General features: G+C 54.5%; 2 protein-coding genes across 46 annotated transcripts in view; one reads left to right on the forward strand and one right to left on the reverse strand.

Moving 5' to 3' along the window:
• The first annotated feature begins 2,433 nt into the window (after window positions 1–2,433).
• Window positions 2,434–9,840, forward strand: Rcor2 (REST corepressor 2). 3 transcript variants are annotated; one of them, XM_087551853.1, is made up of 14 exons: window positions 2,434–2,560; window positions 3,988–4,225; window positions 4,893–4,949; window positions 5,206–5,286; window positions 5,515–5,567; window positions 5,658–5,819; window positions 5,934–6,058; window positions 6,148–6,217; window positions 6,300–6,515; window positions 7,179–7,307; window positions 7,746–7,823; window positions 8,454–8,511; window positions 8,639–8,868; window positions 8,949–9,840. In XM_087551853.1, exons 2-14 carry the CDS (start codon window positions 4,099–4,101, stop codon window positions 9,261–9,263), a joined length of 1,701 nt encoding a protein of 566 aa, XP_087407979.1. In that variant the 5' UTR covers window positions 2,434–2,560; window positions 3,988–4,098; the 3' UTR covers window positions 9,264–9,840. The 3 variants fall into 3 exon arrangements, with proteins under 3 accessions (XP_087407979.1, XP_087407980.1, NP_001014016.1); XM_087551854.1 differs by lacking the exon at window positions 7,179–7,307; NM_001013994.2 differs by lacking the exons at window positions 2,434–2,560; window positions 7,179–7,307 and having other exon boundaries at window positions 3,378–4,225.
• A 190-nt stretch (window positions 9,841–10,030) lies between these two features.
• Mark2 (microtubule affinity regulating kinase 2) overlaps window positions 10,031–26,279 on the reverse strand; it is a 65,171-nt gene continuing 48,922 nt past the window's right edge. For 8 of the 43 annotated variants that reach the window (XM_087585779.1, XM_087585700.1, XM_087585704.1 and 5 more), the window contains 17 exons: window positions 24,974–25,153; window positions 24,693–24,746; window positions 21,905–21,953; window positions 21,576–21,641; window positions 21,387–21,457; window positions 21,116–21,172; window positions 20,272–20,508; window positions 19,536–19,655; window positions 19,327–19,426; window positions 19,130–19,242; window positions 18,126–18,258; window positions 17,718–17,890; window positions 17,412–17,509; window positions 16,462–16,623; window positions 15,677–15,934; window positions 12,729–12,773; window positions 10,031–12,134 (listed from right to left, as the gene is read on the reverse strand). In XM_087585779.1, the coding sequence (XP_087441905.1) occupies window positions 11,774–12,134; window positions 12,729–12,773; window positions 15,677–15,934; window positions 16,462–16,623; window positions 17,412–17,509; window positions 17,718–17,890; window positions 18,126–18,258; window positions 19,130–19,242; window positions 19,327–19,426; window positions 19,536–19,655; window positions 20,272–20,508; window positions 21,116–21,172; window positions 21,387–21,457; window positions 21,576–21,641; window positions 21,905–21,953; window positions 24,693–24,746; window positions 24,974–25,108 (2,232 nt within the window). In that variant the 5' untranslated portion in view covers window positions 25,109–25,153 and the 3' untranslated portion in view covers window positions 10,031–11,773. Of the gene's footprint in view, window positions 12,135–12,728; window positions 12,774–13,782; window positions 13,951–14,678; window positions 14,706–15,676; window positions 15,935–16,461; window positions 16,624–17,411; window positions 17,510–17,717; window positions 17,891–18,125; window positions 18,259–19,129; window positions 19,243–19,326; window positions 19,427–19,535; window positions 19,656–20,271; window positions 20,509–21,115; window positions 21,173–21,386; window positions 21,458–21,575; window positions 21,642–21,904; window positions 21,954–24,692; window positions 24,747–24,973; window positions 25,154–26,279 lie in introns of all 43 variants that reach the window. The other 35 variants (XM_087585889.1, XM_087585823.1, XM_087585828.1 and 32 more) reach the window with 7 other exon arrangements.

The raw sequence follows: 26,279 nt of genomic DNA on the forward strand, positions 1-26,279 counted from the left end.
TCCCCCATGGCTCTACCAGGTTTCTGCCTGGGTCCTCCACTCTCCTTCCTTCACCCTAGGCCTACCAGCCTGCTTCCCTCCCCAAGTTTAGCCCCTTGGCTGTGTCCACCGAGGGCCTGGCGAGGGTCCCAGGCACCACACCACAGCAGCCAGCCTCCAGCCTCTGCTCGGGACAGTCCCAGTCTGTCTGGCAGGGCTGGCAGATTAGGGATTGGCTGCAGCTGCCCCCGCCTTTAAGAGGAGGGGAGGCCCGGTGGCTCACCCAAGGTCACCCTTCCTTTTCTTTCCCAGCATCCCTGTTCAACCCCTGTCCCTCTGCCTCACCTTGAAGAGGGAGGAGGCAAGATGCCCAGCAGGTCTAGCACACAGGAGCTCAGCAAAAGGGAAAGACAGTGGGCTCCTGAAATCTGTTGTTTCCTTTAGCAAATGCTGAGTGCCTGCTGTATGCTGGACTCTTAGAACACAGCCGTGAAGACAATGCCACAAGCTACCAGGCACGTTTGTGTCTGTGAACCAAGTGGTAAATCGATGAGCTGCTCTGCTCTGGCTGGACGAGAGCAGGCTTTCCTCTGGATCTGAGGGCCCAGGAGCCTTTCAGAGCCTAGGCGAGAAAGGCAAGCTTCAGGCAGAGACCTGTATGGGGCCAAGGAAGGCCCCAGCTCCCTCCTCAGGATGAGCACAGGGGATAAATGTGCCTGGCTGTGGGCTTGGGCTTGCTGTGAGGCAGTCTGGGCCCTGGCTTGCATCCCTTAGAAGAAGGCAGGGCGCTGTCGTGTTCGCCTTCCCTCCCCTGGGCCAAGAGTAGAAGCTCATCCGTCAAAATGGCGGGAGAGCATTCCCGGGAGACCTGAGCTCTAGCCAGGCTTGCAGGTGGCCTCGGGGAGGTGAGGTTCTTGCTGCTTGCTTCTGAGCTTCCTCAGGCTGCATGAGAGGAGGGGCTGGTCTCTGGCTGGCTCGCTCCCTTATCATACCCCCATATTCCTGGCCACGTGGCACCTCTGCACCCCATGCCTGAGGGAAGAAGATTCCTGACCTTAGGACTTGAGGAACTAGAGTGGGTGGGACCTGGGGTACCGCCTGGACTCGGTTCTGTGGCATAACCACACCCCACAGTCCCAGGGCCGCAGGGAGGGGGAGCTGTCTCTTTAAGAGCCTCCAGGCTGCTAGGAGCAGATGGCCAGACCGGCCGGGGCCCCTTGTCCTTTGTGTGCCTTCTCACAAAAGAGGGGGCCAGCTGGGGAGGGGGCGGCTGCAGCAGGTGGGCGGGGTGGGACCTTGCCTCTCTCCTGCGCCCTTGCAGTTTGAGGATGAAATACATCATTAAAAACCAGTCACTTCTCTGCACCCTGTGGCCCCCACAGTTGTCCCTAAACTCTGACGCCCCTCCTGTGTTGTGTCTCACCTCTCTGGCAGAAGGCTCAGTGTATCTGTATTTTTGAGGCTCTCACCTCAAAAATAAGTAAATAATAAAACCTCTCCGCCCTGCCCCCACACCAGAGTAGGATCTTCCTTTGGTGTGTGTGGGCGGGGGTGGGGGGTCTGGCTCCAGGGATGAGTGAGGACAGTATTGGGTCCGGGTGTGTGGGAGAAATGGCTGTAGGCCAGAAGGGAAGCCAGTGGCTTGGGGTCCTTGCTAGGCCTTGTGCTGGGGTACCTGGGGCAGCCCTGGAGGAAGGAAACAAGAACTGAGCCTGGTGCTTGAGGCCTGGGATAGGTAGGGTCTTGGCCCAAGATCCTAGGTTCTGCTATGGAAGGAGGCAAGTGGAGGATGGGGGACCCAATGGAAGCCTTGACTAATGGGTACCAGAAGCAAGAAAGACGCCATCACAGGAGAGTGTGGTGTGCACAATGGTTGCTAGCTAGGCAAAGGAATAGAAATAGGAACACCTCACTATAAAGTACAGGTGTTGGGGGCAGGTCTGGCTTCCTGCCACTCATTTCTAGGGGTCACTGGAAGTCGCTTTGCCTCTTGGAACGGACTCCTTCAGCTCAGATTGCCTCTGGTTCATTTTTTTTTTTTTCCCTTTGTCCCAGATCTCCCCACCCTGGGGCTTGGTGCCCAGCTCATGATTTAAGGGGAGGAAAAAGGCCCCATAACCCTGGCCCAAGGTGTGGCGGGCAACGTGGCCGCTGACTGGGTGGCCCTATGTGGCTGGACAGTGCTGAAGTCGGGCGGGGTCGTGTCTGACTCTGCGGGCCGAAGGCAAGGATCCCCCAGGAACAGGATGCCCCAGCCAGGTCGTGGCCTGACCACGGGACCCGGGCCGGTCGGCCACAGCCAGTGGGTGGGGGCAGGGATCCCCGGTTGGGGCCAGGGCTGCTTCTAAATTTAGGAATCTGATTACAGAGTGGCCAAGGAAGGGAAGAGAGAGGAGGGTGCGAGTGCAGGCTCGGCTCGATCTGGGCATAGCGGGTGTGCCCGGGTAGAGGCGTGTCCAGGAGTCCGGGCTCCCCGTGGGAGGGACGGCGGGCGGGGGCTCCGGCCTGTGTGAGCTGCAGCACGTGCCCCAGGCGGCGGGGACGGGCACAGGCGCAGCTCACAGGCTTCGAGCTGCTGCCGGTGAGTGCGCTGGCTCTTTGTGTGCCTGGCAGGGTGGCTGGGTCTGGCTTTGAAAGTCTCTGCCCACCCCCTCCCCCAACTCCGTCTGTGCCTCCCAACCCGCTTCCCTGTCTGTCACTCTGCCTGTGCCTGTCCGGGGGGAGGGGGGATGCTGCTTCCAGCTGGGGTGACAGTGAACCCAGTGGGGAGCTCGTCCCTTTCAGCCCAGACCTTGCCCTAGAGCTTTCAGGCCCATTCCTCAGTCTTTGATACTACTGTTTTGGGGTGCAGACTGCAGCAGTTGAAAGACACTAGGGTGACCCCTGGGGACCCACAAACCCAGCAGAAACCAGGTTCTAGCCCAGTAGCTCTTGAAGAAATTCATCTTGCTCCTGTCCGGCCTCCCATCCGCTTTGGCCCCCAAGGGCGCATGAAGGGGGGGGTCCCCTGCGGAAGGGGGGGGCAGGGAGTTCCTTGGCAGGAAGGGAAATGGAAGGAAAAGCTGGGCTCCACCCGGGCGGTCGGACAGGCGGTCTCTGGGCCCCCGGGGCAGGCCACAGTAACCAGACCCCACTAGTGTGTGGAACCCGTGTGCTTGTGGGTGGGGCTGACCCTGGGCTTCTCCTGGGGGGCACTGGGGTCTTCCCAAAGGGGACAAGTCTGAGAACTCAGAGACACTAGGGGTGCTCCCTTGGGGGGTACGCGCTCCCCATTCCGGTCCTGACCCCACCCCCTGGAGGTCTAGCCCCGGCCCCAGGCCCCGCCCCCAGGGCCCTCCCTCCCACCCCAGGGCCAGATGTTCAGCTGGCGGAGGCATCGGCTGGGGGAGGGGTGCTGAGGCCGCAGCCGGCACTACTTCCCTGCCAGCAGCTTCATTGTGTGCGCGAGGAGCGAGCGGCGGCGGAGAGCGGGCGAGCGAGCGGCGGTAGCGCGAGCGCGGCGGGGCGAGCGAGCGCGCCGGGGAGGGTGCGAGGCGGCGCCCGCGGCTGCGCTCCGCCCGCCTCCCGGCAACTCTGCTCCAGCGCCGCACGCCGTGCGCGCCGTCCTGCCGCTGGGGCTCCAGCCCGCTGGCGTGGTTGCCGTGGGGTCGGGTCGGCAGGGTTACCACCGTTGGGGACCGGGGCATCCTCAGCACAGCCGAGGGGTGCGGAGTCAGCTGCGGCGGCCTCTGCACGGTAGCCCTTGCCGGCCAAACAGCGTGGGCAGGCGCCCGGTGCAGCTCCGGGTCTCCCCGAGGGCAGCGCGCCCTGACTCTCCCCGGGGGAGCATCAACCCCGAGGGGCGCACAGAGCGAGCGTGCCCCCGGCCGCGCCGTCCCCCACGTACCCCCACTTCTTCACAAACTTTTCTGCCGTCCTCGCCCGTGGGGGTCGCAGTGAGCGTTAGGGCTGCCCTCCGGGGCCCCGACCTCACGGACCCTAGCCACGCTGACCTCCTGCCTCTCATAGCCTCACTGGCGACCCCTCCAGGCCGGGCCGGGCGCAGCACTCCAGGCAAGCGCGGCAAGCTCCTGCGCTCTCCAAAGGATCCCGTGCCCCCCGGGGCAGCAGGGAAGGGTAATGCCCTCTGTAATGGAGAAGCCCAGTGCGGGCTCCGGGATCTTGTCCCGAAGTCGGGCCAAGACGGCACCCAACGGCGGACAGCCGCACTCGGAGGATGACAGCAGCGAGGAGGAGCACTCTCATGGTGAGCCCGATGGCCTAGGGTTAAAAGCGCGCTGGTCCGGGGAGGGAACACGGAAGGTGGGGAGGGGGAGAGTTGGGAACCACAGATGGTTTCTGCCGCTCCTGGATTGCAGCCTCAGCCTTCTCGTGCCTGGTGCTGCCTGCACGGGAAATCTACAGGCTGGGCCCTTGACCACCCACCTCCCCTCTGCCCCCAGTCGCTGAGGGAGCTTAGAATGCCTCACTTGGATGGATTGGGTCCTCATACCTTGCAACCCTGCAGGGGACTGAGGTCTGATTGGACCAGGGACTGGAAAGACACCTCCATGCGGAGCTGTGAAGCTCATGTGGTGGGGAGGAGCCCCGAGCTCCCTACAAGGCTGTGGTCCAGATCTAGGGGCAGCCCTCCAAGCTCCCACCCCAAGCCAGAACAAAGCACTTTGCTCTGGCCTGGGCTTTAAAAGTGTCCTCTTAACCTCCCCTTCTGCCCATGGTCATGACTAGGCAGGGTCTGTCTCTCCTAGCCCCCTCTGTCTCAGAGGGTAGCTGGGGGGACTATCAAGGAAAAGTGCGTCTCTTGGAAGGTTGGGTCCCTGAGTGGTCAGGAAGAACTCCAGATCAGCTACCTCCCCTCACTGTATCCTCCCCCCACTTCCCTGGAGTCTTGACTGCCTCCCCTGGCTCCACAGACAGCATGATCCGAGTTGGAACCAATTACCAAGCAGTAATTCCGGAGTGCAAGCCTGGTGAGTGGCAGGACAGACATGGAGGGAGGGAGGGAGGGGTGGTGGAGGCTGATGGCTTGGCCTGCAGCCCCACCTGGGAACTCTTGGCTGGCTCCTGCTTGAGGGACAGGCGGTGGGCGGGGTGGGTGGCCCCGTGGCACTGTTACTTTTCCTGCCCTGCCTTCCTGTCTGGGCCTCACCCCCCAGTTTGACTGTGCAGTTCAGTGGTCTCCTGTTTCTGTGAGTGCCACCAGGCTAATTCCGCTCTTCCTTTTAGAGAGCCCTGCGCGCTACAGCAACAAGGAGCTGAAGGGGATGCTGGTGTGGTCACCCAACCACTGTGTATCCGATGCCAAGCGTGAGTGGGGTGGGCCAGGGTCAGGCTCAGTCTTGGGAGTAGGGTTTTAGCTCCTGTCCTAAGGCCAGCTCTTCCATAGAGGTGTGTGTCTGCCCTACTTACAGGGAACCCTGGCAGGAGCATCGCTGCAGCCCAGCGGCTTGAGACCAACCTGGGCAGTATAAAGGGGGCAGACGAGTGGTCTCCACTCTGGGGACTCCCCTGTGACTCTCCTCTTTTCCCCTGCAGTTGACAAGTACATTGCGATGGCCAAGGAGAAGCATGGCTACAACATTGAACAGGTGGGCTAGGGTACTGAGGGATGAGAGTGGGACGGACCGGGCAGGCGGTACTGCTGTGGCAGAACCTGAGCTGCTTCTGTCCTGGGCCAGGCACTTGGCATGCTTCTGTGGCACAAACATGACGTGGAGAAGTCACTGGCTGATCTAGCCAACTTCACTCCCTTCCCTGATGAGTGGACGGTAGAGGACAAAGTGCTGTTCGAGCAGGCCTTTGGGTTCCATGGCAAGTGCTTCCAGCGGATCCAGCAGATGGTAAATAAGCCTGTGTTCATGGCCCTCGGAGTGCTTCTCAGCCCTTAAGTCCCAAACATCCTGCCTGGGGCCAGAGTCTCAGGTGGACTCGTGTCTCTGGCCTTGCCTCCCCAGCTCCCTGACAAGCTGATCCCCAGCCTGGTGAAGTATTACTACTCTTGGAAGAAGACCCGAAGTCGAACTAGTGTGATGGACAGGCAGGCCAGGCGGCTGGGTGGCCGCAAGGACAAAGAAGACAGGTGGGGGTGGGGGTTGCTGGTGCGGGCAGGGGGCTGACAGTACCCTGGTTGGGCCTTCCCTCATTTTGTATCTCGCTCTGTGTCAGCAGTGATGAGCTAGAAGAGGGACGAGGAGCTGTGAGCGAGGGAGAACCGGATACCGGGGACCCCAAGCGAGAGGTGAGGGTCCCTAGCAGCTCTGCTCTGCCCTGCTCAGCCCTCAGCTTGTCCTTGGACTGCACGAGATATTATTTCCCTTCAGCCTCTGCCATCCAGACCTCTGAACGCACGGCCTGGTCCTGGGAAGAAAGAGATCCAGGTATCTCAGTACCGCCACCACCCACTTCGAACTCGGAGACGTCCGCCCAAGGGCATGTACCTGAGTCCTGAAGGCCTCACTGCAGTATCGGGAAGCCCAGACCTTGCTAACCTCACACTCCGAGGTCTCGACTCACAGCTCATCTCTCTTAAGCGCCAGGTGGGGGCCCAAGAAAAGGAAGCCATGCACAGGGGGGCATCAGTTCTTGAGACCTGTGTTGGGGCAGCTTGGGTATAAGGGAAATGGTGCAGGGCCAAGCCTGGCTCTGTCCCACAGTCAGGGACTTGGTATAACGACATTCTTTTCTGCTTTGTGTGTGGGGGTTGGGGAGGCATATGTGCCACGGAGCTCATGTGGTTCTCTTTCCACCTTTACATGATTTCTGGGGATCAAATTTAAGTCTTAAGGCTTTTTGGCAAGCACTTTTACCTTCCTGTCTGGCCAGCCCCTTGGCCCTTTTTTTTTTGGACTGGGGACAGGGATTCTTCTATCCCGGGCTAGACTCAAATTTGCGCTGTAATAGAGGATAACCTTGAGTTCCTGACTTTACCTCTACCCTCCGAGTATTACAGGCGTGTCCTGTCATGCCTGTCTATGAAGTGCTGGCTGGGGACCTTGCATACTAGACAAACACTACCACTGAGCTACTCCCTAGCTCTTGTAGGCATCAAACATAGAAGACTGTCCTTGGCTACAGAGTGAATTCGAGGCTATCTGGGGATACATTATCTCATTACCTTGTGTGTGGGGGAGGGGCTCGCACATGTATGGTGTGGAGGTCAGGTGGTTTGTAGGAGTTGTCTTTCTCTTTCTACTCCGTAGGTACTGGGGATCAAACTCAGGTCAGAACTGGTGGCAGGAAAGGGTGTGCCAGATGTAACATGCATGTATATGATATATGTGTCAGCAGCATGTGTGCCATGGTGCCCATGTGCTTCTTTCTACCTTTACGTAAGTTGTTCTGGGGATCAAACTCAAGTCTTTGGACTTTGGCAAGCACTTTTACCCGCCCACCTGTCTCATCCCTCAACCTCCTGCAAGCCCCAAGCAAGATCTGGTTGGTCTCAATAAGAAAGCTGGATGCTGTGCAAGCACTTGTAATCCCAGTACAGGAGGATTAGGAGTTCCAGGATAGTCTTAGCTATATAGCAAGTTTGAGGCCAGTGGGCCCCCCCCCCCAAAAAAAAAAAACCCAAAAAACAAAAGATAACTGCCCACAAAACAAAACAAAACAAAAAGCTCAAACTAAAGAAATGCTAACATGGTTGAATACCAGTGCCCTGAGGTTTGAGGGAGGAGCAGACGGGTAAGGACTTGGGTGAGTTGGGTGGTGTTGGCCTTCCTTGGGTCCAGAGGTGCATGCTTCTCTCTCCATTTTGGCCTTTATAGGTTCAGAGCATGAAGCAGACCAACAGCAGCCTCCGCCAAGCACTGGAGGGTGGCATCGACCCTCTCCGCCCCCCTGAGGTAAGGCTGTTCAGGTTATTTGGGTGCAAAAGGAGGTTTTTCCCAGTGGCAGGACGGGAATGGGTAGGAGAATCTGCCTAGGAAGCATACATTTTTTTTTTTTTTGGTTCCTTTTTTTTCGGAGCTGGGGACCGAACCCAGGGCCTTGCGCTACCTAGGCAAGCGCTCTACCACTGAGCTAAATCCCCAACCCCCATACATTTTTTCCAAAACATTTTTTCACATTTATTAACTTGGGGGCAGTGAGGTCAGAGGGGTGACCCAAGCCTTAGTGTGTATCTGGGAGTCCAGGAAAAACTTGGAGGAATTAGTTCTATGCTGTGGATCCTGGGGATCAAACTTATCAGGCTTAGTGGCAGAAGCCTTTTACCTGTTGACTCTTTTTTCATGTATGTGAGTGTTTATCTGTACCTTTGTAAGTGCACCACACAGATCCATGCTGCCCACGGAGGCCAGAAGAGGGCACTAGATATCCTAGGTTTTAGATGGTTGTGAGTCTGTCGGAATGGGTAACCACAGGTTTTCTGTTGGAGCTGCCAGTGCCCTTACCGGCTGGTCCATCTCTGCTCCCTCCCTCCCTCCCTTTGCATAGTTTTAGTTTAACGGTCATTTATATTTCTTGCTTTCCAGGCCAATACCAAGTTCAACTCCCGCTGGACCACAGATGAGCAGCTTCTGGCTGTACAAGGTGGGTCAGGCCCTGGCGAGGTGTATCAAGAAGCCTATAGACCTTTTACCTTTCCAGGAGCTGAAGGTGGGAGAGTAAATGGTTCTGACGGGCATTTACAGTCTGCCACCCTTTTTGACCCTTGCAGCGATTCGTAGATATGGCAAAGACTTTGGGGCTATTGCAGAGGTGATTGGGAACAAGACTCTGACCCAAGTGAAGACCTTCTTTGTGAGCTACCGTCGCCGCTTCAACCTGGAAGAGGTGTTGCAGGAATGGGAGGCTGAGCAGGATGGGGCCCCCACAGCTCCAGTCCCTGTGGAAGAGGCCAGGCGAGGGGCTCCTGTACCAGCCACAGCCCTGGAAGAAGATGACGAGGTGAGCAGGGGGTTAGGTGAGTCTCTAAGGATGTTGCGGATGTGCAGGGGCAGTCTGCTCACCCTTTTCTCTCCCCTCAGGTCCAGATTACATCTGTCTCAACATCAGTACCCCGATCAGTACCCCCTGCTCCGCCCCCACCTCCACCACCCACCTCGCTTTCCCAGCCTCCTCCACTGCTGAGGCCACCTCTGCCCACAGCTCCCACACTGCTCCGCCAGCCACCTCCCCTGCAGCAGGGCCGCTTCCTGCAGCCCCGGCTGGCCCCCAACCAGCCTCCACCACCTCTCATCCGCCCTGCCCTGGCTGCCTCTCGCCACAGTGCCCGCCCTGGTCCTCAGCCCCCACCTACCCTGGTTGGAGCCCAATTGGAGCCCCCTGCACCCTCACTTTGAGCCCTGAATCCTCCACTGCCCAGGGGCTCCTGAACCCCTTGGCTGGGTATCTCTGGCAGCACTAAGGATAGAAGGGACTAGGGCTCTTGCCAGGTCTTTCAAATACCCAGAGCTGCCAGCTGGCACAGCTTGGACCTGTGGGTTCTGCATGTGTTCCTGGCAGTTGAGCTTGTAAACCCCCAGCCAGGGGCTAGATCTCAGGGCCTGCAGGGACTCTGGCTTCCTGGCTGTGACTGGAATGGCTGCCTCCTTGCCTGCCTGCCTGCCTGCCTTTGGAGGGCTTGGCCTCTGGGCCTACCCTTTGTGTGTGGTAGTGACTGAGCCTGGGGGCTGAGGGAGAGCTGGTGTGTTAGCTGGCCTCACCCACCTTTCCTTCCTTTTAGCAATAAGTCAGGTGCAGTGGAAGGGGACTGGGGTGGGCATGGCAGAAGCCTTGTGGGAAGAATGTTGGGAAGCTGTGAGGAGGCCCACTCTGTCCACCCCCAAAAGCTTGGAGAAAGAAGGGTTGGGGACTTACACAGACATGGGTTTATTTTTCAACATTTTTTAAAAAGAAATAAATGCAACCTTAAATGTATGAGTCTTTCATGTGTGCTGTGGGTGTGAGGTAACTGGCCACCCAGCATTAGCCTCCACCAGGACCTAGACAGTAACCAATTCTCTTCTGCCAGGCAGGCAGGCGGGCGGGCTGAGCCACATCTTGCCCAGGGGTGGGGGGTGGGGACTGGGTCCCCGCCCAGCAGGGAGAAGGAACAGGAGGCAGCAGCTCAGATTCCAAACATTCTCTTTATTACGTGTTTGATCCAGAGGAGAAACTAAGTGCAGGGTGGGGAAGAGGGGGCTAGGCAGGGAGGGGCCACCTTGCCTGGGTGTCCTGGCCCCCACCCCTTATCTTGGGAGCCAAGCCATGCCCTCCTGGCCCCCTTTGGAGCACCCGGGCTGTTCCGTAGGGCAAGAGGGGAAAGGAGAAGCCCTTGGTCTGAGCCATAGCCAGTGGAGCACGGGGCTGGAGGGTTGAGGTTGGCAAGGTTTCTTCCTGGAACCCAAGACTCAACGTGTTGGTGAGCCTGACCTGGCTTGGGAGCCAGGGTGATGAACAGGGGTGGGAGTGACAAGACGACAACTGGGGCAAAGAGTGGAGTCATCATAAATCAAAAAAAAAAAAAAAAACCAAAAAAAAACAATAATAATAATAATAAAAAATAAAAAATAACCCATCACAAAAAAAATGTACAACTCAGGTGAGGGCAGGGGCAGCCTCTGTAGGACTTCCCCAATTTCTCAAGAACTGAAACAGCAGAGAAATAAATTAAGGGATGCAGTGGCCACCACCAGCCAAGCGCCTACAGTCACCCATTCACACACTGGCCTCAGAGGTTAGCAAGCAGGAGTTACTTTGCCCCACCCAGTGGAGGACAAGAGGCTCCTGGCCCTGCCGCCCAATCCAGCCTTCCGCCAGGCAGCCATGGAGGCCCTGGACAGTCTCCTGAGAGGAGGGGCGGCAATGCCAGGAAGAAAAGGCAAGGCTGAGAGATGAGAACGGTGCCCAGATTAATGCCAAGGAAGGGGAAGCGGTAGGGGGATGGTGAGGGGCTGTGCTTTCAGACAAAGACGCCCAGAACGGAGAAGCTGTGTCCCTGTTCCCAAGCGGCCCCCTGGGGGCTGAGAGCCCATGGCGCATTCCACTCCCCTTTACCAGAACTGGGGGTCAGCCCCGCCTTCCACCCGGAGAGGTGGGGGAAGATGGCACAGACTTCTGAGAAGGGGAGCGAATGTCCCCACAGCAGCTCATGGGAGGAAGTGCCCAGCTCTGGGGAAGGCGGGCAGAGGACATGGTATGGAGGGAGCCAGGGTCCCACTGCTCACCCTCTCCAGGGCTGTGCAGTACCCCCACTGGGCCCCAGTATAAGGCCCATAGCCCAAGGGCCTGGGGGCAGGGGAAGGCCACCTCTGGTGGGTCGCTTGGAGGGGAAAGCAGTGGGGAGAGGGGAAGCCCAAAGTGGGCCTGGCGGAGGGCCTGCAGGGAACCCCACCACTCTTGCCTGAGAGTGTTCCAGCCCTGAGCCATCCTCCCAGGAGCCCCACAGATCCAGTCTTGACTGTCCCAATGGGGCAGGGAGGAAAGGTGGCCGCTGGGATTTTTTTTCTTTTTTTTTTTCTTTTTTTCTTTTTGGTAATAAAAATTTTCTTGGTTTAGGCGAAATACTCTGTGCAACCGCAGTACCGAGGGGGAGCCCTGCCCCCCCAACCCCTTCCCCTTCCTTTGCCTCCTGTACGGGGGTAGAGGGGAAGGGAGAGACTTCTGGGCAGGGGTGAATGTGGGAGGAGGAACCACCACTTCCCATCCCCCACAAACATGGAAGAAAAAACTGAGAAGGGCCTGGAAGGGGACAAGTGCCAGCAGGGGAGACACACCAATTCATCCTGCAGTTTTTCTCCCAGGGGGATGCAGGTTTGGCCCAAGCAGCCAAGTCCACTGGTGGGCCTCTGCCGCCCCTCCTGACAGCCTGTTAAAGCTTCAGCTCATTGGCTATTTTGGAGGCAATGTTTTTGAAGGCCATGGAAGTGCCCGATATCCGCTTAAACCGAACACCGTTGAGAGACAGCCGGGGCAGTTTGCACACCTCCATCTCCCACTGCACAAAGTTCTCGTGGCCGGGTGTGCCATGCACGCACAGCAGCATGTATCGCTCGTGCAGCTCGCTTTGGCAGCTGTTGGCGTCCAGCACCTTGCGGATCTCCCGCATCATCTCATTGGGCTCCATAGAGCTCGTGGTCTTCATGCTCCAAGTGAAGCGCAGGGAACGAGGCTTGGCCTCCCGAAATTCTTCCTTTTCCTTGTCAGTGCCTCCACCGCCTACCACGTGAGGTCTGTGGAGAGGGTAGAGGGAGGCTAAGATGGGGGCGGAGATATCACACCCAGAGGGGAGCCACCCTGGCAGACAGACCCTGAGGCCAGAGAGGAAAGCAGGAAAGAGTGCAGCAGCGGCTGGAAGAGGGAGCAGTTGGTCCCTTGTCCTGGAGTGGCACTTGGGACATGGAAGGCCTCTGGCTCTTGTCTCTCAGGATGGAGGGGTGAGAAGAGGCCAGCTGGGGTAGGTGACAGTTCCATGCGGTTACTGGTTCTTTCTTTAGGGGATCAGGCAGGAGACAAGTGCACTGAGCAGCATCAGGCAGACTGCCCTCCATGAGGAGGAGGATGGGGCAGCAAGGCCAGCAGGGGCGGGAACCTGGAGTGCCCCCACCCTGCCAGGGCTCTGGTTCCATAATGTGCCAGGACCCAAGCAGGGTCCAGAACTACTGCAGGTAGATGTGGGAAGGGAAATTCTCTGAGGAAAGGGGCCCCCAAGAAGGAGGCAGGGCAGAATTGCCAGAGAAAGCCAATGGCCAGAGGAAGAGAGGAGCAGGAGGCTGTGGCAAGCCTGGCGGCCTGGGCAGTGCCAGTGCCGGCTCCAGCCCTCTCACCTGAGCGTCTCCACTCGGTCTTTGCTTTCAGGTTCATTCAGGTTCCTCAAAAAACAGAGCGAGGGAGAGTTTAGTCTGGGATCTCTCGCTCCTTCCACCCTGCAGGCACACCCAGGAGAGCTGGGTCTGGGGACATGCCACCAGTGGGGTGGGCAGGACCCACGCCCAAAAGCTACTTGTCAGTCATCTGCAGGCTAACACTGCAGTGCCTCACATGGCAGCCTGACTGCCCTTCCTGACAAGGAACCCCAGCCAGGGGGCTGTCCCTCCCCACAGCCCCAGAGATCAGCTCTGGGGAGGAAGGAGTGGCTGTGCAGGCACATGTACCCAGCACACGGCCCAGAAGCAGCAGCTCCTCTTCCAGCAAACACCCAGGCTCAAGCTTGTACTGGAATAGGAGGGCTGGGAGCAAACTTTCCTGCCAATAACGGGTTTCAGAACCTGCAGACGGAGGTAAAGGCCATACTGTCTGTCTTAGAAGATGGGAAGCCTCTGAAGAGGCTCTGTCAAAACTGTTCTTCAGCAGACACCTGGGCCTGGTGCCTGAGGCCCAGTGGGCATGGTCACTGTGCTACTGACTGACTCCTCTACTGCTGGCTGCCAGGCGGGCTGCTCACACAAAGCAAGGACTGGGCAGGGCTCTAGGGAGGTGAGAGAGTTCTGGCCCTGCTGAGCGGCTTCTCCAGCGCCTGCCAGGAAGATGAGTGCCCAGAGCTGGAATACTGGGGGCTGCAGGGGAGAGGAGGGACAAGAAGGAGGAGAGAGCAGCAGCAGCACATGTAAAAGGAGCAAGAAGACACAAGACACAGATGCCAATGAGCACACTGTGAGCAGGGCCCGGGCGTGCAAAGGAAGGGCTCCGGCTGCTCTCTCCAGGCCCCTATTGGGCAGCCCCCTGCCAGCCATGCAGTGAGCTGGGGTGGGGTGGGTAGGCAGGGATATCTCAAGATCATATCTGGCCCATTTCTCCCTCAGTTGGGGAGCCAATGCACCTGCCAGGCAAATCCAGAGTTCCCAATCTGGCCCTCGGTCTGCAGCTTAGTACCTGGCGTACCTAGGCCTGCAGAGGACATGGCCAGGCTGAACAAGCCAGGCTCTGTCCCAGGAAGGGAGATGCAGGAGCAGGGTGTGGGCCTCCTGCTGTTCCACCAGGGCCTGGCGGCAGAATGACCCCTGCCTGAGAATATCCAGCTCTTGGCTCTTTGGCAGGCTCAGGCGACATCTGGAGGAAACAGCCCAGAGGAGAGCAGCGTGAGCGCCCAGATGCTGTGCCAGGGTGGGCTGGGTCAGTTCTGCAGCATCCACCAGAAGGGGGTGCTATACTACATCTATAAGGCAAAGGCTTTGGGGGCCTGGAGGAGTCAGACTAGCCAAGGGACCCTAATGTCCCTGTAGTACCTCCAAAGTCCTGTCATGCCACAGTCCATAGGAGACAGGTCATAGCCCTGAGGTTCAGCAAGCCCAGGACACCCCCAAATGAGACACCATTCCAGATGCGCCTCAACCCGATGGAGCTTACTTGTAGCGCATGCACACAACAAGGGAAAGGGCCAGAAAGGGAGCCCAATATGACCCAAACCTGGGTGGGTACAAGAACACAATCTTAAAGGGAGAGTCCCTGAGGTCTCTTCTCTTCTGAGGACAAGCACCTACAGACCAAGGGAGGTCCCTCACTTTCAAAGCCATTTGCTCTGAGGGACCTAAAAATGTCCTCTGGGGGAACATGTATTCTAAACCCTGCCAGTGTGAAGGGGCAGGGGTAAAAGGTCAGCTTAGGGCTGTGGCCCCACCAGAGAAGTCATCATCCCTTTAAGATAGCAGACAGAGGTCCACATATACACAAGGTCAGCAGAAAGACAGGAAGCATCAGCCAATGGGGAGTTAGTGATGGAGGCAGGACAGACACAGACAGACAGACAGACAGACACACAGAGCGGGCTCAACGCCTACCTTCTGGCAAACCTGAAAGACAGATTTCTAAAAAAAACAAACAAAAAAGACAAAATAAAAAAGGAAATAAAACAAAAAAACAAAAAACAAAACAAAAACAAACAAAAAAGCCCAACCCCAATCAAACAAACAAACAGAAAACAAAAAACTAACAAGACGGTGTGTGGACAGCAGGTGGGAGGGGGCTTTCCAGGTTCTAGGGTCTCCCCAGTTTTAGAAGAGCCGCTCAGCGAGACCAGAGTCCTGACTTCAGGTCTGCTCGCCCTGCAGCCTCATTGGCATCTGGTGGCTTGGGTGTGTAAGGGATGAGCAGTAGGGGTGGGTAGGTTTGCTCTCAAAAGGTCCCACTTGGCTCTGGGGACAGAGTACCCAGGAGATCCCACGGCTGATCCCAAGCCACCTTAAGCCACTCATCTCTCTCTATGATGAGGGCTCAGGCATGAGAAACTCATGAAGAGATTTCCCACCTGGGTCTAGGCCAGGAAGGCACTGGAACCCTGGAGCTGCAGGAGAGGCCACTGCAGCCCTCAGCAGCCATTTCATTTGAGGGCTTTGCCCTAGGAAGCCCTGGGGCAGAAGAACATAGTTAGAGCCAGACATTATCTACCTGTGGGAGGGCAAACAGGGGAAGGAGGTCAAAGGGGGCAAGAATAGACTAGGAAAATCTTGTCAACCCAGCCTGGCTCACGCCTCATGACTTTGCAGCTGCGTCACCAAATATAAGTTTCCATGGGAACCCAGGAGGGAAGAGGGGGCTTTTATTTTAGCATCTGAGTTCACACTCCCCTAGAGAGGAGGCGGCATCGCCCATCTGCTTGGGGCCATCGAATGAGGGGTGCCTGAGAAGAGCTGGGGAAAGGCCTAAGAGGATGAGTCTAGGTGCCTGAGATGTTGACGACAACCCTCTTTTCCAGACCTGCTAAGGCCACAATCCCAGCTCTGTTATCCCCACCCCAACCACCACACAAGTGGGAAGGTCTGCTCCCAGCCCCTCTCACCTGCGGACAAACTTGGAGGTGAACTTGCTGAAGATGCTGCCAGAGGCCCCCCGCCGGCCCTGGCTATGGCCAGAGGGTGAGGCTGGGGTCACACCGAAGGGCAGATTCTGCTGGTCCCGCACCTGTCGGAGCTGCCCAGCATGGAAGGTGCTTCGACTGGACACACCCCGTGGGAAATTAGTTCGGTCTGGGGCTCCACTACTGCTGCTGATGTTGTGGGCGGAGGGGGAGGCGACAGGGACACGCTGGGGGGCTGTGCTATGGGAAAGAGGTAGGGGCAAAGGCATATGTAAGGAACAGGAAGCCACCAGTACTGAGCACAAGTAGTCTCTGTGATGGGGATGGGGAATGCCAGGGCAGGAAGCAGCCATCACAGAGGACACAGACAGAAGGGACTGACCACTGAGGACAGTAGTGAGATGGTCCAGGGAAGGAGGGAGGGAAGGGAGACAAGGAGGACCCATGTATGCAAACAGTACAGGCTGGATAGAGTTGGCCCTGAACCTACAAGGGGGACAATGAGAAGCCTTGAGTCTGTCCCTAAGGAGGTTCAGAGCAAAAAGCCTTCCATCTGGAGCTTCAGGACAGCTTCCTGTACCCCTGTTGAGGATTGAGGAAAAGGCCTTACTAACTGTGTCCTAGTTTGTGGGTGTAGGAACAGAGCTGTTTTCTTGTAGCTAAGATGACAAAATTGAGGCAGCCCCCTCCCCCCAGGTGAGAAGAAACTGTAGGGCAGGGTGGGACAGGCCAGGGGACAAGTGCATCAGCTACCCCAGCACACTTGCCTGGGCCGAGGCACCTCACAGTTACTCTCCGTGGGGGGCAACCCAGAGGCCTTGTTGGGGTGTACGGAGGCAGACATGGATTTCTGGTGCTGGCGGGGCCGGGCCGCAGAGACTGCGGCAGAAGCAGAAGCCGTGGAGGCCCGGGACCCTGGCATGGTTAGGCTAGGAGACAAAAGCAGCGGAGAGGCCCAGGTTAAGGTGAGATAAAGAGCCTGGGTTAGGAAGCAAGGGCAGGGCCAGAGTCAGAGCTGTAGCCTCAGCAGATGCAGATCAGGCCCAGAGAGCAGCTCCAGGACAGTGAGCTACAGAAAAGCCATTGTAAGGAGAGGGCTTGGTGAGTAAGCAGCCTGGGAGGCCAGAGCCTGGGAAGAGAAAACCCAAAATGAAGAAAAGCTGACAGACGGCCACTGTGTCCGGGCCACGTTGGTCTCCTAGGAAATGTGAGAACAAGGATTCTTCCCTCTGAACAAAGGACAGGATGTTATTAAGGAGAAACTTCCATTAAGCTAGAAAGAGGTGGAGCCAGGATTGTAATACACCAAGCAAGGTGGCAGGCAAGGTGGGGAACTCTGCTGCTTCTGAGGCCACAAGGAAGCCTTTAGTAGGGAGCCCCTCAGATGGATACTATGGGCTCTGTCCTGTGCTAGGGCCCAAAACACAAAGCTATGTACCTAGACAGATAAGCAACGCTAGCCCGCTAGCCGTGGCTGTGATCAGTTTAGTGAGCTGCTCACTGGTACCCTATGCTTGGCAAATGTCAAGGATCAGAAGACAGGAGGGATGGCATGGAGCAGGGAGGGAAGGTAGATGGCTAGACTGAACAGAGCCAGGACAGGACTCTAGGGACATTGCTCTGGCGAGGTAGAAGATGATGCTACTGACAGGAATCACTGCCGACTGTGAGATGTGAACCCCAAGAGCATGGTACGTAGTTCAGTCCAGATACTCACCTGTCTTTACCATTCTGGATGGAGGCCTGGCCAAGGCTGGCCCTGTCCAAAAGTGGGGAGTTCCTGCTTCTGTTTGTGCTGGTGGAGAGGACGCTGTTCTGTGGGAAATAGAGGGCAAGTACTGTGTCACAGGAGCCAGTGCTGTCCAGTCAGGCTCTTCCCCAGGACCACTGGATGCCCTTGTCCCAAGCTGCTCTGCAGCCCACTTTCTACAGTAAGCTCCGGGACAGCCGAGGACCAGGCCTCAGCAAGGGAGATCAGTGGACAGGAGGAGGCCAGGGCTGGGGGGAGTAGCTCATGGCTTACTGTGGAGGGGGTAGGAGTGGTCTTCTTCCTGTCCAGGCCAGGCAGAGGGCTGGCAGGCACTTTGGCGGTGCTGCTGGCTTTCCGCCCTGTCTCTTCCTCAGGCCGCTTATTTTCTGCGTTGTTACTCTGAGTCTTCTTAGAGTAGGAATTCGAGGTGGGAATGGCGGGGACGGCTATGGGGCGATGTAAAATGGGTAAGGCTAGGAGTCCCCTGCAGACCCACTGCACGCTTGGCATTTTCTTGGACCACAGCCCCGTTCCAGATGTAAATGGAGGGAGTTATTAACCTGCCCATGGCCATGCTACTATGAAGGAGCTAAACCAGAACTGAAATGTAGCCATCACCCAAAGAACCTATAAGGGTTCAGGAGAAAAGTGTCTTGACTTGCGAGTCCCAAGAGCACATACCCTGGTCACTGGAGCGCCGCTGCTTGGGGTTGGCAGAGACGCTGCGCTGAACTTTGTGGGATGGAGATGGGGCACTGCTGTTGGTTAGATCAGCTGAAGGCCGGGGCTTTAAAGTGATGGTGTCACCTTCCAGCTGCAAGAACAAAATATATGGCTTCAAAGGAGAGTGTGAGTCCTGAGGAAACACCTCCATACGGACATGCGTGCACGCCACACCCCGCCCTTCCATAAGCTCACAGTAAACTTCATCTTACAAGACTAATACAGACCTGATCACTCATGCGCTGTATGTCAGAAACAAATACGCGAAAGACATGCAACCCCAGAAAGCCAACTGTTCACTCAGAGAGGACTATTCATGCCTTCCTACCCAAAGGTGCATATATGCCAACAAGATTACACACTAAGAATACTAAGAGACTCATCCCTTCCCTGAGAAGCAAACCAGGGCTCATACCAGGTGCCATGGAGTTATCTGTAGTGGGAACTAAGAGGGACCCTACCACCGCCAGTTTAGGAGGCTGTCAGTGTAAACAGGCACTTAGAAACCCAAACTGGCAAAAGAACAACCCTAAAGCTACCAGATCCACAGCCAAGACAGACCTGTGGCCAAAGAAATATATTTAGATACAAGTTCCAAAAAGAGGCAACACACTAGGGAAGCTTCCTGTAAATCAGATATAGATACACACAAAAACCTAGACATGGATGGTTCCAGACAGACAGAGAGTATTGGCCCCAACATGGAACTTCCAGTCAGACCACCTCAGCCCTTTCTGATCAATACAATGAGCTCAACTCACCCTTCAGAGCCCAAGCCTGACCTTCCTCACGACTCCTGCTCATTCTCTGAGGGCCTTACCCACCATGGCTAAGGCCTCATGTTAATTAAGCAGAGTATATGTATTTATGATATGGGTTTCTGTCCTTATCAGGGGTTAAAGGCTGAGTGCCACCCACGGCACAGGTGGCAGGTCAGGGCATTAAAAACGGGAAGCACGCACCTCAGAGCTCTTGTAGCCAAGGAGCAGATAGGTAGCCATCACTTCGTTGTACCTCTGGCCTACCAGCGAGTCCTGGATCTCTTCCCGTGTGTAACCCATTGACACCATCAACTCTGGTGGTTGGGGGAGGAGGACAGTTAAGGCTGGTCTGTCGCCATGTGTGGGCAGGCTCTAGCTCCCAGCTAGCACAGCCTCACCTGTCCGCCGGGGATCCTTGTAGTCAGGGAGTGGCTCCACGTAAGGCTTTAGCTCGTCATCCTCATGGCCCACATTCATCCACCGATCTTTCATAATTTGCTAGGAAACAGAGGGAAGGGCGAAGTGCAGAGGTGGAGGACTCAGCATGGGGGTCTCCATGGGAACCTCAGGATTTTTGTTTTTGCCAGCTGGACTCTAGGCTGCTTACCTCCAAAGTGCCTCTCTTACTAGGATTAAGTATGAGAAATTTCTTAAGCAGATTTTCACAGTCCGTGGACATGTAGAATGGAATACGGTATTTCCCCCTCAGTACCCTTTCCCGTAGCTCCTGTGGTTAGAAAACTTAAGTTAACCCCAGGCTAAGGGAGTAGTCTTACAACCAAGATCCAGATAAGCAGACATTGGCAAACAACAGAACTCGGCTCCCAAGTGAGGCAACAAAGCCTTATGTACCACGGACCCTCCTAAAGTGCTTCAGGGAGGTGGACACATATTATCTTCAAAGACAGGATTGAGACTCTTAATTCCTTTGTGCTAAACACTCTTTTTTGTGGATAGGATGTATACATGCCATGGTATGGGGGGGTCAAAGGACAACCTGCAGGAAGTTGTCCACCCCTACTGGGCATCAAGTTTATCCACTAAGCCACCTTTTTAGCCTACTTTTGTTTGTTTTTGAACTATCTCATTGTCCAGCCCAAGTGGGCAAGAAACTCTCTAACTCTTCCTGCCCTGGCCTTTTCTGCTGCTGGGGTTATAGGAAGGGTCGCCATATCCAGCATGGAAGATTATTTAATTTTATTTTTCTTGGAGGGCCTTTCTCTGAAGTTCTGGCTTAAGGGGAAAAAAAAAAATGGGTAAGTGAAGTTAAGAGGGCAGACATTAAGACCAGAGGCTGAAAGGAAATGAAAAATAAAATGCTGGAAGCCTGCATTTCACTCCACCTTGAGGTTCTGTCCATCAAAAGGCAGGGACCCGCTGACCAGTGTATAGAGGATGACGCCCAGGCTCCAGACATCCACTTCAGGACCGTCATACTTTTTGCCCTGGAAGAGTTCTGGGGCAGCATAAGGAGGACTACCACAGAAAGTATCCAGCTTGTTCCCAAAGGTGAATTCGTTACTAAAGCCAAAGTCTGCAATCTTGATGTTCATATCAGCATCCAGGAGCAGGTTTTCTGCCTGGGAGGGAAGACGGTAAGCATCAGAGCCCCAAGTAGAGAACCCTAAGACCCCGACATAGGCAGGATGGAGAGGAATGGGAGAGCCACCAGAAAGTTATCTCTAGTTTCAAGCTTTCTCCACCTCCAGGGCAGGCAGGATCAGTCAGCACAGACAGGCTGGACAGGAGGAAGGCACAAAGCTGGGATCTGTGGGCCTGGGGATCCTGGGAGCCGCATAAAGCGTCAGAGTAGGCCTATGTTTCATGGTCATGCCTGCAAGTTCTTTTAGCAATGAGTTGACTCACAGGCAGTGCAAATATGAGTACCTTGCTAACATCGGTAACAAGCATGTGTGTCTAGAGAACAGCTGTGACATTAGAGTCACATCACACTCTTTTCTAGATCAGCTGCCAGGCTGCCAAAAGGACCAGGAAAGCCTGGAGTATTCCTGTCACACCTGACACTAACAAGGGCAAAGCATCTATGCTTGCTAATACCATGGTGTGAGCCTAAGTCTGGGCACAAGATCCTTCCTAAACATTTCCAGGTCATCTCTAGTAAGTAAGTAAGTAAGTAAGTACCACCCAGACCCACAGGAAGACGTAAGAAATATGAACACACCTCACCTTTAGATCTCTATGAACAATAAACTTCTGGTGACAGTACTGCACAGCAGACACTATCTAAAAGGAAGGAAGGAGAGTTAGCCTGGGGTCTGAAAGTGAAACACAGGGGCTGGCAGAACTGTTGCTGATGACCTATTTTGAAATTATGTAAACAAGCAGAGGATGAAGTACCTTCTTCTAAGGCCATCTGCCTGCTCAGGCAGCTACTCTCCTGTGCCAGACCCCAAGAGGGCAGGGCAGGGCCTATAGCTCAGAGTGGAGACACACCCACCTGGCGAAATTTGGCTCGAGCTTCTTTTTCTTTCATCCTGCCATGGGCCACTAGGTAATCAAATACCTCTCCTATAAGAGATGAGATGGTGGAGTTCAGTGAGTGGGGTGGGAGTAGGGAGTGGGCAGGAACAGGGAGGGGAAAGACACAAGGGTGGGAAACACGAGCAAGTGGCAGTGCCAGACCTACCGCCACTGGCATACTCCATGACAAGGTAGAGCGTCTTCTCAGTCTCGATCACTTCAAATAACTTAACTGCAAAAGAGGGTCTGTGTTGGACTCAGAAGGCACATGTTACACTGTGTCCAGACTTGCTAAGGACCTCTTGAATCATCCAAATTCCTTAGGGCAGCCCAAGAGCCAAGATGTAGCTCAACTGTGAGTGAACCTTCAGAAGCAGTCTGACCCCCTCAGGATGGAATCCACAAGGCAATGCGCTACAGAGAGGGACGCCTGTGTGGATTCGGGCATGTGAAGCCTTGATGAGGGGGAGGAAGAGAGGTGACCGCGCTTCTCACCTATGTTGGGATGATTCAAAACCTTCATTATTCTTACTTCTCGGAAGAGCTGGAAGGGAAGACACATGGGTTCATTTCATGCCTGCCTAGAGACTTTAGGTCCCTTTAGAGTCCTAGTGAGGTTTCTTTTTCTTTTTTCTTTTAAAACAGATCCCCCTCTCAGAGAAACCAAGCTGAAACCTATGGAGAGAGGGAATGACAGCAGAGGGATGAGGGAGCCGAGCTAGCTCGCTCACTAACTTACTGCTCAGACTTTGCCCTCTTCCACACCCATCCAAATCTAACCTCAAAACAGCAGTCAGGTGCCTCTGCAGGGGAGAAGAAGCCCAAGCTCCTCTGTCAGCTCAGAGTCCAAACCCTTGAACTGGCCTGGTGACCAGAGAGGTGTTCCAAAGGGATACTGTGTCATCTTTTGACATCAAGATGTCAGGGGGCCTGCACTGGAGATAGGCCTGTCTTTTCCTGAGTCTCTGAGGTAGTAACAGAAGAAACCACCCACTCCTATATATAGCTGATGCCAATTTTAATCAAATCCACCTCCACACACTCACGCTCTCTTTGTAAAACAAAATCAGGGGCTCCAAACCATACATTTCCATACTGAAAGATGACAGAAATGAACCTCTTCCCTGCAGGCAACAGAACTAAAGGAGGGGTTTGCAACTTCCCAGACTTCATTACTTATGTAAGGAGCAGAACTGGTTGGTTGGTTTGTGGAGACACAGTTATTTGTCTGGGCTCCTAATTCAGGATGTAGTTTTATAGAACAGAGGAAAAATGGCTTCCCTACTTCAAGGGTGTCCCAGAGCTTTGGTGGACCGCAACAAAAGAAACTTGCTTCAACTTTCCCCTCGTCAGAGCCCAGGTTTTTCTCGTTCCTCTCTCATCCACCAGTGCTGGTGGGAAAGCAAAGCTCCTGGCCACCATCTCAGAGTGACCAATGGGGACAGACCTGAGATGGTACCCAGAGCCAGTAGTCACTCTCCCATTCTCAAACATCTCCATCTGCTATGGGAAAGCCTGGAGCCTAGAGCTTTCTAGGCTTATCTAGACCTTGAAGGGCCACTGTCTTAAAAAAAAAACTCCAATGTTAAGTAAGGGACACTGCTAAAAAGAAATGTAAGCAGAGCTGACTGTCCAGAATGAGACTGGTCTTGCTAACAAAGCACATTGAAAAAAGGCTTTTTAAATGGCTATATTTCTGCATCTTGGGGTGGAAGCAGGAGGAACAGGCATTTAAAGGATATCCTCACCAAATGGTGACTTCAAGGGTCGCCTGGGCACATAATACCCTGTTTCAAAAAATAAAAAAAAAAAAAACCAAACCAGACTCAACCCCTCTATTTGTCTGACACTGGTACCTTCCAATCAGGAAGAAGTGGAAAGAAAAAAAGAGGTAGGGAATGAGATGGCTTGGTTGTCAATGGAAAGGAACAGAGTGAGCAACAATGAACAGTAAGCCACAATGCTCCAAGGCCTAAGGCCCACTCCACGCTAGCTTTACCTTTGCAGGTTGGAGCCAGTGTGGCAGGGACATGCATCCTCCTTTTCCTCCATAAGCTCTGATAATAACCTGGTGATGACCATATTGCTTCTGTTGTAACAAAATCCCTTCAGGGCTAACAAAATTTGTGAACACCTTGCTTCTAGTTGTCAGCATGCCAGGGCAGTCACTCTCCACTCTACCTCTGGGAGCAACATCCTTCCTAACAGCCCCTGGCTCTTCCTCCTTCCTCCTTCCCTGTGGTCATCTACATGGATATGTCCCTCTAGTTCAGCCACTGTAACAGGCTCATGAAAAAACTCGCTTGGCCCCAACAAAGAACCAGGTCTTAGGAAAAGTGAGCAGGGGTCAGATACAGTCAGTACAAAGGAAGACTGATTAACCTGAGTAAGAGGCTCCCTTCCCCTCCTCCCAACCCCTGTCTCCTAAATGCCTTTAGCACAGGAGGATGAGGGGACAGAGTGCTTCCAGTTCCGTCAAGTCACTTGCAAGGTGCTCCCCTTCTGCATTCAAAGTCTCCCCTTTTCTCACGCACAGCACACTTTATAGTTTCTTTAGCACATGTCTCTATTTGGGGGTTGTCCCACAACCCAAGGAAGACCTCAGTTAACAAGGGAAAGAAAAGTTCAACTTCGTCTAGCAAAAGCTGCTTAGTCACAAAGTAAGCATTCAGCAAGAGAGCCTAGAGATCAGGGATGATGCAGACAGCCTTCCCTGTGTGCCTGCTCACACACACTTAGAACCAAGTCTTCCATATCACCGCTCTGAGATGGAGCTGGCAAAGATCAGGGGTAGGTTCTGCTTTCTCATCCCTCAACTTCTAGGGCCACTCCATTGGATCAATAGGTGTCTGGATCTGCATGTACTTCTAGCAATGCTATAGACATGTGTTTCTGCAGAGACCTGGACACAGGCCAGGAGATAACATGATCAGGAAGTAGGTCAGACAGGGCCAAGTGGCTGGAAGACTTCGGAAGAGCCCATGCTTGTAGCCAGGAGGCCTACTGGATAGAATTGCCACAGGAAATCCAACCAGAACCATAGGGAAAGGGCAGAAGGTCTTTGGGTGTTTGTTTTTCAAGACAGGGTTCCTTTGCATAGTGCTGGCTGTCCTGAGGTTCTTCTGTAGACCACACCAGCTCTGCACTCTGAGAAACTCCTGTCTCTTGCACCACTACCACCTGGCTTGAAGGGACAAAAGTTTTAAGGAAGTAGTGTTGCGGGGTCAGCAGATCACCGATAAAAGGAAGTCTTAGAAAGGGATGGGAGGTACTGGGAACTTACTTTCTGCAGGCTGGAGGAATTCAGCTGAGTCTTGTCAATGATCTTCACAGCTACCTGAACATGAAACAAAAAAGCCTACGATCACTTTCTTGACCAGACTATACCAGGACTTGATGCTACTTCTCCTTTGGATTTTCTACTCCTTTTCATGCTCGGCTCCTAGCATACCTATGAGATCTCACTTCTGCAGATAAACAAGGCTAGCTGTAGCAACCAGCACTGCCTGTTGGGAGTGTCAACAGGATAGGAGCTGCTACCATGGTCCCAACCCCAGTGCTCACCTCTTTCCCCGTCAGGATGTGCCGGGCCAACTTCACTTTGGCAAAGTTACCCTTGCCAATGGTCTTAAGGAGTCTGTAGTTGCCAATATGGGGCTGCTCGTCAGCAGAGGTGGCTGAGTTGCGGCCCCGCAGCATGTTGGACTTACTGCTGGGCTTGGAATCAAGGTGTCCCAAGGTGGGCTGCAGGGTGGAAACAGACATACCTTTACAGGTTGCCCCTCCAGTTGTCTACCACTACCCTCAGCTCTGAAAAAACTGCCAAGAGGCCAGGTGCAGGGGCAGACTCCAAAGTAGACTGGCAGGGATACAAAGAATCATAATGCAGGCAGAAGAAGACAGGGAAGGGCGTCACAGCCAGTCTTCACTGCAAAGGCACACAGCATAAGGTTCAGGGCTAAGATCCTGTACTCAGAGCTCTGGACCTGAGCTGTACCTCATCAGCATTACCAAACCCCCAGTAACCCCCATCAGTAACCTAGTGAAGCCTCTGCCCTCATCATAGCCGGGGGACCTTGTCACACTCCAAGAATGCTGGCTCTCAGTTGCAGGAGCACATGGTCTAACCACTTCAAAGTCCTCAACACCCAGATCTTAACATCAACCTCTACTATTCATTCTTTACATTTGCTTATTGATGTGTCCAGTGAGATTGGAAGCCCAGGAAGACAGCCTATAATATTCTTTATTCGCATCATACACCTGACAATACTCAGCAAATCACTGTCCAAGGAATGAATTCAACAACTGGACTGTATAGTGCAGCAGCCTAGCCTGCCCTGCCCTGCCCTACCTGCCTATATTCAATGGTGCAAGTGAGCTGTGGAGAAGCAGTAGTTATATACAAAGAATAGGTATGATGCACTTTCCTGTGCATCAATGATCCCAGAAACAAAATTCTCAATGCTAGAGGGGAAACAACTCAAATGCCTATCAACTGATGAATGTGGCCTACCAACACAGTGGAGTAAGGTGATCTATGAAAGGAAGCATGGATACACACTGCTCCACCAAAGAATCTTGAAGACAGAGAAGCTGGCCACAAAGGACCATTCTAGCTGACGCTATCTTTGACTGTCCAGAACACACAAACCTAGAGAGGCAAATGCAGAGTCATAGTTACCTAGAGGGTGGCAGAAGTTTGAGGTGATAGGTAAAGAGCATGGCATTTCTCTGGGGATAATGAAAATGTTTTGAAAGCAAACTACACAAGGTTTAATAAAAGTCACTCATCTGTACTTTGAATGGGTAGATGGTATGTGAATTATACTCCAATGTCAAAGGGAATCTTTCACCCCTGTTTTGAGTC

Source organism: Rattus norvegicus, chromosome 1, assembly GCF_021556685.1.
Source record: "Rattus norvegicus strain SHRSP/BbbUtx chromosome 1, alternate assembly SHRSP_T2T, whole genome shotgun sequence".
Lineage (NCBI taxonomy): Eukaryota > Metazoa > Chordata > Mammalia > Rodentia > Muridae > Rattus > Rattus norvegicus.